Source organism: Monodelphis domestica, chromosome 2, assembly GCF_027887165.1.
Source record: "Monodelphis domestica isolate mMonDom1 chromosome 2, mMonDom1.pri, whole genome shotgun sequence".
Taxonomy (NCBI): domain Eukaryota; kingdom Metazoa; phylum Chordata; class Mammalia; order Didelphimorphia; family Didelphidae; genus Monodelphis; species Monodelphis domestica.
This window is the reverse complement of record NC_077228.1, coordinates 153,565,802-153,578,680: the sequence shown is the minus strand read 5'-3', so window position 1 is coordinate 153,578,680 and position 12,879 is coordinate 153,565,802. Positions and strand designations below refer to the sequence as shown.

The following is a 12,879-nucleotide window of genomic DNA, read 5'->3' as shown; positions in this document are numbered from 1 at the left end:
CTATAGGTGTTCTGTTTCTAATCTAAGTGGTTCAGTGACTGAGTTTTTGGTGTGTGCTATAAGGGGCTTAGTGATTTCTCCATAGCAAAGGATCCACTGCCGACAAAATACTGTTGCTCCAATAATTGCCCTCAATTGCTTTTTAGTGGTAGGAGCACTTAACATTTGGATACTTTCAATATGCTTGGGAGAAATTAAACAGGACCCAACATTCAAAATGAAGCCTAAATATTGTACCTTAGGGAAACACCACTGAACTTTGTCTTTGGAGACCTTGTGGCCTCTCTCATGTAGCTCTAAAAGAAGGTTCATGCTTTCCTCTTGGTATGTTTCAGTATTTGGTGAGGCCAAGAGCAAATCATCCTTATATTGAATTAAAAGGCTGTATTTAAATTTTATGTCATCTGTATCAGCAGTTAAGAATTGTGTTAATAGGGTGGGGCTGTCCACAAACTCTTGGGGCAAACTAGCCCAAGTCCATTGGGAGCCCTTCCAAATGAAAGCAAAGATATGCCTGGAGTTCTCATTTATAGGTATAGAAAAGAAAGCTGAGCATAAGCTACTACTGTAAAGTATGTAGCTGTGCTAGGAATAGAAGAAATACCAGTATTTATGTTGGAAACTACAGGGTTTCTCTTTATAATGTGATTGTTCACAGCTCTCAAATACTGGATAAATTGATAGAGATGCTTGCCATCAGGCCCCAGTTTTGGCTTTTTAATAGGCAAGGAATTATGATACCTTGGTCAATCAATGAATTTATTACAGGTGTAATGCTATCGATTGCTTCCGTCAAAAGAGGGTATTGAGGAATTGAAGGAGGTGGGCTAGATTTTGTTTGAATTTGGACAGGGACAGCCAATTTAAGTAGGCCCAACATTAGAAGATAATGTGGCCCAGAGAGACTCAGGTATATCAGTTGGGATCTTAAAAATAGGAGTCTCCTTAGTTTCATGAGCATCTGAAGGTAGTACAGGGAGTAAAGTTAAGGATTCCTCACGCAGTTGCAGTGTCATAGAACCATCTGGAGAGCAAGTTATTGTGACCCTAAGCTTGCATAAAAGGTCTCTTCCTGGTGAATTTATAGGGGAGCCAGTCATTAAGAGGAAAGAGTGTTCTACACTAAGGGGAAAGTTTGGGAACCTTAGGTGTGTCCCTGATTCTCCCATGACATTTATTGAGCCAGTGGAACTGCAATGTGAATCAGGTATACTCTTCAATACAGACCAGGAAGCTCCAGTGTTCAAAAGACAATCATAATATGTGTTGCCAACCTTCAATGTTACATAGGCTCATCAGTATGGTGGGGTGAAGTAGATGGGGACAACGGGCAGTAATACGTCAGGGTCTGGAAAATCAAGAGCTGTATCCTCCGATTCCTTTGCCCCCAACCCTCCTTATACCCCTCCCCCCATACACCTTTATAATCTTTGGGTAGTACTTTGGGCTTCCCCCTGAAGGGCAGTAGCACCCTGGGTGGTTTGTGATGAGCTCCACTCAAAATATACTGCTATGTGGTCATTTGGTATATGTCAAGTACCTGATTTATGTCCCTAGGATTATTATTATCAGTCCTAAAATTACGATTCCTGAAATTATCACTCCTGTAATTGTTCCTCTAAGAATTTCTCCAGTTGGTGTAATCCATCATTGCCCGGGAAAAAATCCTACAGTTCATCATTATGTGACTCTTCTGACAGAAGTGTCAGTTAAGGGACTGATAGTTAGATTCTTGGAGAGGAGCTAGCACCATTGGTTGAGTATCATACCCTTTGTCTTATTTATAAAACCTATATTCTACAGATTTGATTTCTTTTTTTAAGGCTTTTATGACATTAGCTTCTTCCTGTTTTTCTTTTTGGCCTTTAAAGACTTAAGCAGCAGTGTTCTTCAACTCTTCAAAGTCCATCTGAGGCCACCGTGGACAATGTGTCTTAAAATAATCATAGGCCACCCTACAAGAGTTATTGACAAAATGTCTATTTGCTTAATATCTTTGTCTTTTGAGATATCAAGGGCTAGATACCAACTCCCAAGTTTAATGAGCTTATCCATGAATTGTGAGGGTGTCTCATCATTGGATTGTTTAAGGCCTTCAAATTTTGACCATGAATCCGTATCCTCAGAGCATTCTCGCAGAGCTGTTATAATGGCCTCTTTACGATGATTTAATTGCAACTTGTCCTTGAGACTGTTATAATCCCATGCAGGATCCTGAGCTGGCCAGTGTGTTGCACCATGCCCCTGGACCTTGTTAACATGGGAGATGATCTTAGTTTTCTTATGTTCCATTAGAAAAGCATTGAGCAAATTCTCAACATCCTTATAGGATGGGTCATATTGATAAAACATATTAGCCATCTTCTTGGTCACCACCAGTGGTTCACATTCAAAATGAGGTATATTATATTTCATTTCTCTAATTTCTTTAGGACTGAAAGGTATATGGTGTCTTAGGGTTACCACATCCCCATTGTGTCCTATTTCAGGTACTTCCCTTAAGGGGAAAAGGATTCATAGGAGTCATTAGATGGCTGTGATTCCTTGGAAGTTCACTGTGGGCTGAGGCACCATGGGTAGGAACAGGTACGGCAGCAGGACGAGATTTCTTTGGGGCTGGGGCTGGGGCTGGTTGTGGGGTGGGAGAAAGGACAGGAGAGGAAGGGGGATTAGAAGAAGGATCATGGTAGATAAGATCAGCCAGGAGGTGCAGAGCATGAAAGAGAAGTTGCAGAGTAAGAGAAAGGTTTGCCCCTGATGTATACAAGAAGGGTGTCTAATCTCCATTTTGGGAGAAATAGGATTGCCCTCTATTTGTGGTTTAGGAACAGGCTCAAAAAATTCAGACTTGTTTTGGATGAGATCAGTATTTTTCATTAGATCATGTATTTGAAATTTTTTGATTGAATTTTCCTGTTGGCGTGCATTTTTGCTTTAATCTCTAGTAGAGTAGCATTTTTTGTCTTATTATTGAAGATCAGAAAAATAAAATTTCCTAGGAGTACAAAGAGAAGGAGGGAATTCAGAATCTTACATGCCTCTAATTGGGCAAAAGTCAGAAGACTTTCATGCATGGTAGCATTTATGCTTCTTAGCATTTTGGTCAAAAAAGAAAAAAATAATAATGTATATTTTTATTGATTTATTTTAAAATTAATATTATTCTTATCATAAGGGGTGGGGGTAGAGTAAGCTTAGGGTATTTAGCTTATTTTATTTTTTATTATTTTATTGGATTTGTATTCGTAAAAAAAAAAAGAGAAAAATTATTTATTTATTTGTTGCTGCCCTCTAGTGGCAGCATACAACCACTGTAGCTAAGTAGGTAAAGGGGAAAAAAATAAAAGAAAAAAGTAGAAAAAAATCAGTGCTCAATAGGCGTCAAGAGGCAGCACTATAATTGGGAGGGGTTAGGCGTATCATTAAGACTGGGTTTTTGGGGTAAAGGGTGTGGTTTGGGGCTATCAGAAACCAAAATGGAGGATATGACTACAAAACAGGGTGGAGGCTGTGAGAGATGGAAGGCAGGTTCCGAAGAAGGAAAGCAGGTCAGGAACCTCTTGCAGAGGCAAAGATCCTTGTAGACGATAGGAGGCAACCAGCTGTTGGGTGAGGGAAGAGATTTTTTCCCCCTGTGCTGGACTTCGGGTGGGGAAGGGAGTCTTCACTCACCAGCTGACACCAAGATAGGTGCTCCAGAGGAGCAGTCAACAGAAGTGGGGGAGGCAGTCACAGCAGCTGCATAGGCAGAGGCCCTGGTGGCCCTGGGGTCTTTTGGCTGTGCAAGCTAGCAGAGGCTTGAAAACCGAGGGGGAGGGGTAGGTCCCCAGCCTGGCTGCTCAGCCAGGGGTTGGACCTCCAGCAGCTACTGGAACTAGTGGGCAAGGCAGTAGCAGCAACAGTGCCCTGGTTTGGGTGTGGAGGCTGACAGAGAGTGGGGGTGGACAGCATGTGTTTCCCAGACTGACCGCTTAGCTGGGGTTGGGCTGCGGGAGGGAAGCAGCTTTGGCTGTAAATCAGTGGCAGTTTTTAAACTGTGGAATGAACCGCAGCTGGGGTAGTTGCAAGAGCAGCCTGGGTTTGAAAACTCCTGGCAGAAGCAGTCTTTAAAAAAAAAAAATTTCTCAGTTCAGATCCCTTTGTAGTTAGCCAATTGTAAAGATTAAATTTAATAATTTGATACTCCAAGTATTATTTTAGTACTATTTATTAAAAGTCAACTTAGAGCAAAAAGGGAAAATTAAACGCCAGAGAAAAGTCCAGCCACACCTAGCACCATGCTGCTACCACCAGCCAGAGCCTCCAGGAGAGAGGGTGTGGGCGGAAAATGGAAACTCAAAACCCTAATCAACATAAGGAGAAGCATAAACAGGAAAAGGAAAAGGGGTTTGTGGGAAATGTAGTCTCTAGGGTTCAAGATTTTAAATCAATACAATGGTGACTTATAGATTGAAAAAAAAAAAGCCCCTTTACCTTCTGTCTTACAATCAATATTAATAGCGACTTCATGGAAGAAGAATGATAAAGGCTAGACAATTGGGGTTAAGTGGACCCGAGGGACTCACGCAGCTAGGAAGTATCTAAGGGCATATTTGAACCCAGGACCTCTATCTCCAGGCCTGGCTCTGTCCACTGAGCTACTGATCTGCAGGTTCTTTGTGTTTTCATTTTGTCTCTCGTTTCTTTTAGTTTTGGGCAATTTTCTTTTGTGATTTTTGAATGTTTACTTTCTAGGGATTTTGTTGGATGATTGATTTTCAGGTTGTCCAGTTATTCTTAAATTATCCCTTCATTATGTTTTCAGGTCAGTTTTCTTTTAATTTAATATTTTTTCCATTAAAAAAAATCTGTTTCTCTCACTCATATACTCTCCCTTATTGGAAAAAAGAAAAACAAAACCCTTATAACAAACAGATAAACAAAGCAAATTCTTATAGTTCTCATATCCAGATGTCTCATTTTGTCCAATTGTGTCTCATTCTGCATCTTTAGTATATTATGTTTCTGTCATTTGGAAATATATGTGCTTCATTATCAGTTCTCTGAAATTGTGGTTGTTTATCCCATTGATTAGGGTTCTTAAGTCTCTCCAAGTTATTTATTTGTCTTTACCAGGCTGGCGTGGTTTCATAAATTCTTCTACTTATTGTTTTCACTTTACTCTTGATCAGTTTATATATCTTCCTAGGTTTTTCTGAAACCGTCTCATAAATCTTTCTTTTTATACAGCATAATAGTTTTCCATTATACTCATAAATTGTTTGGCTAATCCCTAGTAGTTGAATTATCCCATTAGTTTCCACTTTGCCATTACAAAATATTTTTTGTACACATGTGCCTTTTCCCTTTTTCTTTGATCTCTTTGTGACATTGATCTAATAGTGTTACTGCTAGTTTAAATTGGTTATGTACAATTTATTAACTTTTTTGACCTATTTCCAAGTTAATTTCTAACATAACAAGACCATTTTACATCTCTACCAAAAGTGCATTCACATGCCTATTTTCCCCATAGTCCCTCTAACATTTGTCATTTCCCTTTTTATATCATTTACCAATTTGATGGATATGCAGGAGAACCTCAGAATTATTTTTTTAACACATAAATGTTTATTTTATCTCTTTCAGTGGTAGCAAAGAATTGAAAATCTAAGGGATAGCCATCTAAAGGGGAATGGCTGAACAAATGACTATTTATGAACATGATAGAATACTGTGCTGGAAGAAATGAAATGGATGGTTTCAGAGAATCTTGGGAAAACTTGTATGAACTGATTTAAAGTGAAATAAACAGAGCCATTTTTTATGCAGTAATAACAATATTGCAAAGATAATCCTGAAAGATGAGTAACTTTTTTCAGGGGTTTTTATTTTTTAAAGATATTTTATTTTCTGAATTACATAGTTTAACAATTTTCAACATACATTTTCAGAATTATTTTAATTTACATTTCTCTACTCTAGTGATTTGGAGCATTTTTTCCATTTCAATTGCTTTTGTAAATATCTTCATGTGGTCTAATTTTTCAGATTTCAATTTTTTTCTAATATTTCTTGTGTCATTCAACTCCTGAGTTTGGTTTGCTTTAGTCAGTATTTCTGGGTATGTACCACTTGGATAAAGTTTTAAAGCTTCTATTCTAAGCTTTTATTCTCCTTTCATGTTTTTCCTTAAGATTTCTAATTTTATTCTTTAGTTCTTATTTCAATTCTTTCTACTTATGCTAGCTTTGTGGCTAATCCATCTTTATAATTTGGTTCTCCTTATAATAATTATTGTGAAATTATTTTCTTCTGAAATTTTTGTCTTGGGAGTCTTTTAACATTTAATATTTCTTCATTTATTGGGAATTTTCTTCTATTTGCTTATATCTTCATTCTCTCTGCTAGGTAAAGGTTTCCCCTCCTTATTGTTTCTTTCAAGGCTTTTTTTTTTCTATAATTGGAAGTTATTGTTACTCTTGACTTTCCATGTTGGATCTAGATAGAGAGCTTCAAGAAGCCATTCTGAGCTCTCAGTTCTAATTCTGGAATAGAGAAGCCAGCAAGTATAACAAAATAGTTTCTTGGTTCTGTTTTCCCCTGCAGACTAAGTCTGAGACACCAAGGCATAGTTTGTCATTTTGTGATAGGGTGGATGACCTTGTGGTCCTAGTCTTTGTGACCTGGCCCCCTCCTGTAATCCTGGGTGAGGTAGCTAGGCTGAGATCTTCTTTATCTCTGGATTTTGTCAGTCTAATGCAGTTTGTAGCCTGGGATTTTGTGCTCACTTAGGTCTCAGGAAGTGATTTGACCTAGGTCACAGAGTTGTTAGACAGATGTCTCTGATAGATACCAGAGGTAGGATTTGAATTCAGATCCTCTGAGGCCAGAGCCAGTGTTTTTTTTTTCCAGTTTATCATGATTGTAGATCACATATCTGTCCCCTTTCTACTTTTTTATGTGTAGATCTCATATTTACTTATCTGTATGTGCATTGTATTCCCTCACTGTCTCATTTTTGTCTTTATCCAGCAGTTTGTAAATGCGTAATAAATGCTTTTTATACTAGGATTAGCTTACCATCTTCTCTGACTATTCTAGATACAGTGATACTTGAAATTGTCAGAATTTATTATAGCATGCCTTACTACAATGTCTAACATCTTTAAGAGCAAGAGTCCTATTATTCTGAGCTTTATTTGGGTGCTTCTAGAAACCACAGAATTTAGTTCTGTGAGTATTTGTTTTTCATGTACTGTATTAATTCCTATATATTAGAGAGAATTATTGTGTATTCCTCTGTCTGGGATATGGGTCATCTAATCTGTTGCCTTTTGTATTTTCTTTGTTCTTGTGTATTCCAAAGAATATCTTTCTTTTTAACAGAATTTGGTTAATAGATGAAGTAGACTAAGATTCTTTTCCTGTGGAAGTGACTGTTCACCTATCAGTTTGGGGATGGGCAGAGGGTCTGATAGACCATCTCTCAATTAGCTACCACCAAAGAAAGATGTCTTGAGATGTTCAAGGAGGGGGTTGAATAATGGGCTCTCAAAACTATATAGATGTATTTGTGCCAGAAGATTCCATTTGTCTCATGGTGGTTAAGAGAGTTATTTGATCAGAATTAGGATGTCTTGACCAATCAATTAATAAATTATTTTAAAATTAAGAAAAACCAATCTTGAGATAATTCTGTTCATAACAGTTCAGAAACCAAGTTCAAAAAGACTTGCAAAATTTGGTAGTCAGTATTCCTCCCAATATTCCTAACTCCTCTTCACTGTATCTAGTGCATCACGGTTAGTATCTGAATATTGTGACAAGGAAATCACTTTAAAAGACTGATATATATTAATTTAAGGTCGCCAAGGAATTCAGCTATGTAATTCCTAAATGAAAACTCAAGTCAGCAGTCGACCTTTTATGGAGTTTTTAATTACAAACAGGAGGAAGAAGGTATTAGAGAGAGAGAGAGAGAGAGAGAGAGAGAGAGAGAGAGAGAGAGAGAGAGAGAGAGAGAAAGAGGGGAGAGGGGAGAGAAGGGAATAGGGCTTAAATACCCCCTCTGTTTAGGCTGGGCCAAAAGGCCCAAGCCCTTAGATAGCTGAGGCAAAGAAAAGAGATCAGTTCCTATCACTCAAGTGACCAAAATAGAGAAACAGTCTCAGGGACCTCCACCTCCAACCTCCTTCAGAGCAAGCCTTCTCAGAGCACAACCTCTCAGAGCAAAACCTCTCGACCTCCCCTCAGTCCTCAGACCCCGCTATCTTTAAGGAAACCATCTCAGTTCCCTCCCCTCAGTTCTCACATCTACCAATCACTGTCCATGTCTTCCCTGTGCCAATGGTGGCTCTAGCTTAACCCAGGACCTCCCAGAGGTCTGCCCCTTTTCACATGTCTGTTGAAGGTCATATTCTCAAATAATTAAATCTTGATCCTTTGCTGCAGCCCTTCCTAAATCCTTTTACTCTGAGTAGGGTGGAGATTGTATTTTTCAAGACCTGGTTCTGTCATTCCAAGTATCTCTATTGTATTAATTCTAAAATCAATCATGACTCAAAGAACTTCCTGTTCAATGTTTAAGCATAGGTCAAAGCCCTTTCCATTGTTTAGCAAAAGGTTTCTGTCCTAAAGTAGTCTTAGGTAGGGAGGAGCATAGGTCAAAGCCCTTTCCATTGTTTAGCAAAAGGTTTCTGTCCTAAAGTAGTCTTAGGTAGGGAGGAGAAGGAACCTCCCATGCCAAGGAGTTTCACATTCCAATAGAGTTCTTACTATCAGTAGGAAATTTTTTCCAGTATGAAATTTCCCAATGGGGAAATTTCCAACATTCATAAGTTTAAGAAGTTTTAAGGTTTACAATATATACATATATATGCATATATATATATATATATATATATATATATATATATATATATATATATATATATATATATATATATATATAAATGCTATAGTGCCCTCCTTACATTTGGCATTACTATAAATAAAAAGCATCAAGGTTGTGTAACCGTTAAAATTTTGGGGAGACTGAGGCAGGTAGAAATTAGTTTCTCTCTGCAAGGAGTATTATTGTTTTAGAGGTTTATTAAAGGTTGAGGATTAAAGAAATTACAGAATAAGAAAACACGTGTCTAGGCTCACAGAGAGGCCTAGACACAACCTCACCTACATTATGAAAAGAGCCACGTCTGCTTGCAAGCAGACTGGGAAAGAAAACTGGGAATAAAAGAGAGCACAAAAGCCTTTGCAATCAGGTTAAATACCCCATCTCGTTCTTGGCCCAGGTGAGGTTTTCATTGAGATTACAAAGCATTCTGGGGAAGTGGAGCAAGGAATTCTGGGGATTGAAGTCCTGGATTCGAGTCTATTTTTTACAATTGTTGCTAATTTTAGTGACCAGTTGCCCCAAAGAAGAGAAAAAAATCAGCTAAACTGATCACTATATTATGAAATTTTAGGTAATGATTTATATCTATGGACTTCTACCTTTTCAAAAGACCAGGAAGAAGGGGAAGTTAGGTCCCACAATGGATAGAGCACCAAGCCTGGAGATGAGAGGTCCTGGGTTTAAATCTGGCCACAGATACTTCCTATCTTATATTCGGACTGGGACAAATCACTTAGCTCTAACTGCTTAACCCTTACTTCTCTTCTGCCTTGAAATCACTGCTTAGTATTGATTCTAAGACAGAAAGTAAGGTTTTTTTTTTAAACAAAAAGTTGGAGAAATGTCTTCTCATTTCTCTTCTTTGGGGCCAAGTTTGCTTGTCATTTTTTTTTGAACATTTTTTGTTCTATTATTGTTTTCCTCCCCATTAAAAAAAATAACCTTGTCTTCTGTCTTAGGATCAATATTAGTATTGTTTCTAAGGCAGAAGAAAGGTAAAGGTTAAGTAATTACGGTTGTGACTTGTCAGGGTCACACAGCTAGGAAGTGTCTAAGACCAGATTTGAACTTAGGATGGCTTATCTCCAGGCCTGTCTCTCTGCTGATTTGCCTTTGTCCTTTCCATTCATATGACTGTAGTCATTGTGGATATTGTTTTCTTGGCTCTGCTTACTTCACTCTGTATCATTTCATGCCTTTTCATTTTTCTTTGTATTCATTTTTTTTACAGCATAGTAATATTCTATTTCATTAATGTTCCACAATTTGTTTAATCCTTTCCAAATTTATGGGTATTACTTAATTTCTAGTTCTTTGCTATCAAAAAAAGTGCTGTTATAAATATTTTGATGTATATAGGGCCTTCTTATTAGTGGAAGTGAATATTTCTTAACATCTGCTCTCAGATATCAAAAGGATAGATTTATCAAAAAACCTGTTGTCAGAATGGGATGAAGTGACCCTCATTGCCGATCAGCTCAAATATCTAGGAGTTCTTAATCTCAGGTATGAATTTTTTGTTGCCTTTTAGTTAACATTTTGTATAAATCCTAATCTGTACCCATTAGACACAATATCTCATGTGTCTTTGTTTTATTTTTTAAATATAAGCTATAATTTAAAGGCATGTTTCTTATTATGGACTTGCAGATAACTATACACCTTGGATCACTAATAATTTATTGATCTATTAATAAAAAAGTAATTTTATGGTTCTAAATTTCTTTGTAGTTGAAGCTGTGTCTTTTAGTTTATATTAAGTGGAAAAGGAAGTGGGTTTGTTAAATTTTTCTTTTAAATTTTGGGCTGATTAAATTAAACAATTAACTAATTGAATTTTGTTACTTATAGGTTTAACATATGATATATGAGCAAAATATTTTGGGGCCTATGTTAGAAAAACCTTTTCAAATGTAGTTGTTTAGAGTCCTTTAGTAATAAGAATGTTTCATTGTGGATTTCTGTTTAATGCAGCCTGAAAATAGATTTTTTTACTAAAATACTCTTAATTTATTTTATTAAAATCATTTGTACAGTCCAGCCAGAGTGTTTGGTTAGTTTTAACCTGCAGAACCAAATTTTCCAAGAGCCTCAACCAGGCTTCCCCTTTCAAACCTGAACCAACTTGCATAGGACAGGTGAGTCACACCTGTCCTGTTCAGGTATAATTCAGCAGTAGACATGAATTAGTTGTATTCCAAAGTAAGAGATGGGTGGGATCAACTATGGATATAATTTGACCCACAATATCACCTCTTTGGATACATGGACCATATTTTTCCAAGGATAGTTCTTTCTAAGTGCCTCTTCAGAATCATAAAATCTTAAGAGCTAAAAGAGACCTCAGATGTTATCTAATGCAACTATAATTGTTTATGAATCCCCTCTAAAACATACCTAACAAGGAGTCATCCTTTACTTGAAGATGTCTACTAAGGGTAACTCCTTACCTCTCAGGGGTAGCCCATTGCACTAGAGAGCAAATTTTTCCTAATGGAAGCTAAAAGTCTTGCATCATTTTATGTTATATTGCAAAAGTATCTCTACCATTTTGTCTTTGAGGCTAAGCAGAACAAGTCTAATCATTCTTACACATGATAGCACTGAAAGTATTGGAAGATGGCTAGCATGTCCCTCCTAAATCTTTCCTAGGCTAAATGGTTCCACAGGCTCTCATTTGGCATTATTTTGAGTCCCTTTGTTGTCTTGGGCACCTTTTTCTTAACACTTTGTAGCTTATCAGTGTGCTTCCTAAAATATGGCCAATAGAACTGAGCCAAATACACCAGATATGTTCTGACCAGGGTACATGAGTATTTTCACTTCCTTTTCTCTGGATAGTATCCTTCTCTTAACATAGCCTAAAAAATTTTAATATTTGGATTGCCTTATTATTTTGTTGATTTATATAGTTTATAATTTTCTGATGATCCCATGATTATTTATGCCTCCTCAGATTTGTGAGGTTGATTTTTTTAACTGAGTTGTTAGATTTTTATGTTTCTCTCCATTTTATTTCATTTTATTTGATCAACCCCAGCAGTGTAGCCTAAGCGTATCTTTATGGGTTCCAACTCTTCTGTTCATTGTGTTAGTTGCCCCTCAACTTAGTAACTTTGTTCAGGTAGAATAAATAATAAGAAACTGTTCATAAAATAACTTAAAAGGAAAAGGGCTTCTCCGATATCTTAATTTTTAGTCACAAAGAAACTGAATCAAAAGGCTGTTAAGCTAAAGCAATTTTTACTGCTTTTTTGCTATTGATGCCCTCGTGAGGAACTAGTTGATTTCCAACTTTATTTTAAAACTTACTGGAGAAATTATTTCTTTAAAAATGAGTAAATTTATTTGACCTTAAAGAAATTATATCTTTTGAATCATAAAATGAACACATTAAAGCAGTTGGCAAGATCCCAGAAGTTTCTGTATTTAAGACACCATCAAGTTCAATTCTGAAAACAGAATTAAAAAAAAAACAAACTCTTTCCTTCCATCTTAGAATCAATATTATGTATTGGTTCTAAGTCAGAAGATCAGTAAGGGGTAGGCAATGGGGATTAATTGACTTGTCCAGGGTCACACAGCTGGGACGTGTCTGAGGCCAGATTTGAACCTAGGACCTCCTGTCTGTAGACCTTGCTCTCAATCCACTGAGCCATCCAGCTGCCTACCAGAAAATAGAATGTTCAAGGCATAATACTTTATGGTCCTAGAAGTCCTTTAAAAAAGAAATTTATTTGTACACAAGATTAATATTCTATTACAAACTAGCAATTTAATTGAATGACTTATTTGGTTGTATTTAATAGAAATTAATGTACTGCTGTATTCTTTTTGTACACAGTGAAAATAAATTAAAATTTCCCTGTGATTCGCCATCTCCATCCTATACTTTTTCTGCATTGAAGATTTTAGTGCTTAATCGAACAGGAATAACATGGACTGAGGTAATTTGCTTTAAAGCATTTGTTATGTGTTGGTGGCAGTTTGGAATTGCATGTTTC

The 12,879-nt window shown here is 36.9% G+C and overlaps 1 protein-coding gene across 12 annotated transcripts in view; it reads left to right on the top strand.

The window, feature by feature from the left end:
- The window catches only part of TBCE (tubulin folding cofactor E), a 142,605-nt gene that overhangs the window by 77,741 nt on the left and 51,985 nt on the right, over positions 1 to 12,879 (top strand). For all 12 annotated transcript variants that reach the window (XR_008916251.1, XM_056816111.1, XM_056816114.1 and 9 more), the window contains 2 exons: positions 10,282 to 10,381; positions 12,720 to 12,822. Coding sequence is in view for 11 of the 12 variants with exons in the window: in XM_056816111.1 (XP_056672089.1) it covers positions 10,282 to 10,381; positions 12,720 to 12,822 (203 nt within the window). In the remaining variant the exon portion in view is untranslated. The remainder of the gene's footprint in view (positions 1 to 10,281; positions 10,382 to 12,719; positions 12,823 to 12,879) is intronic.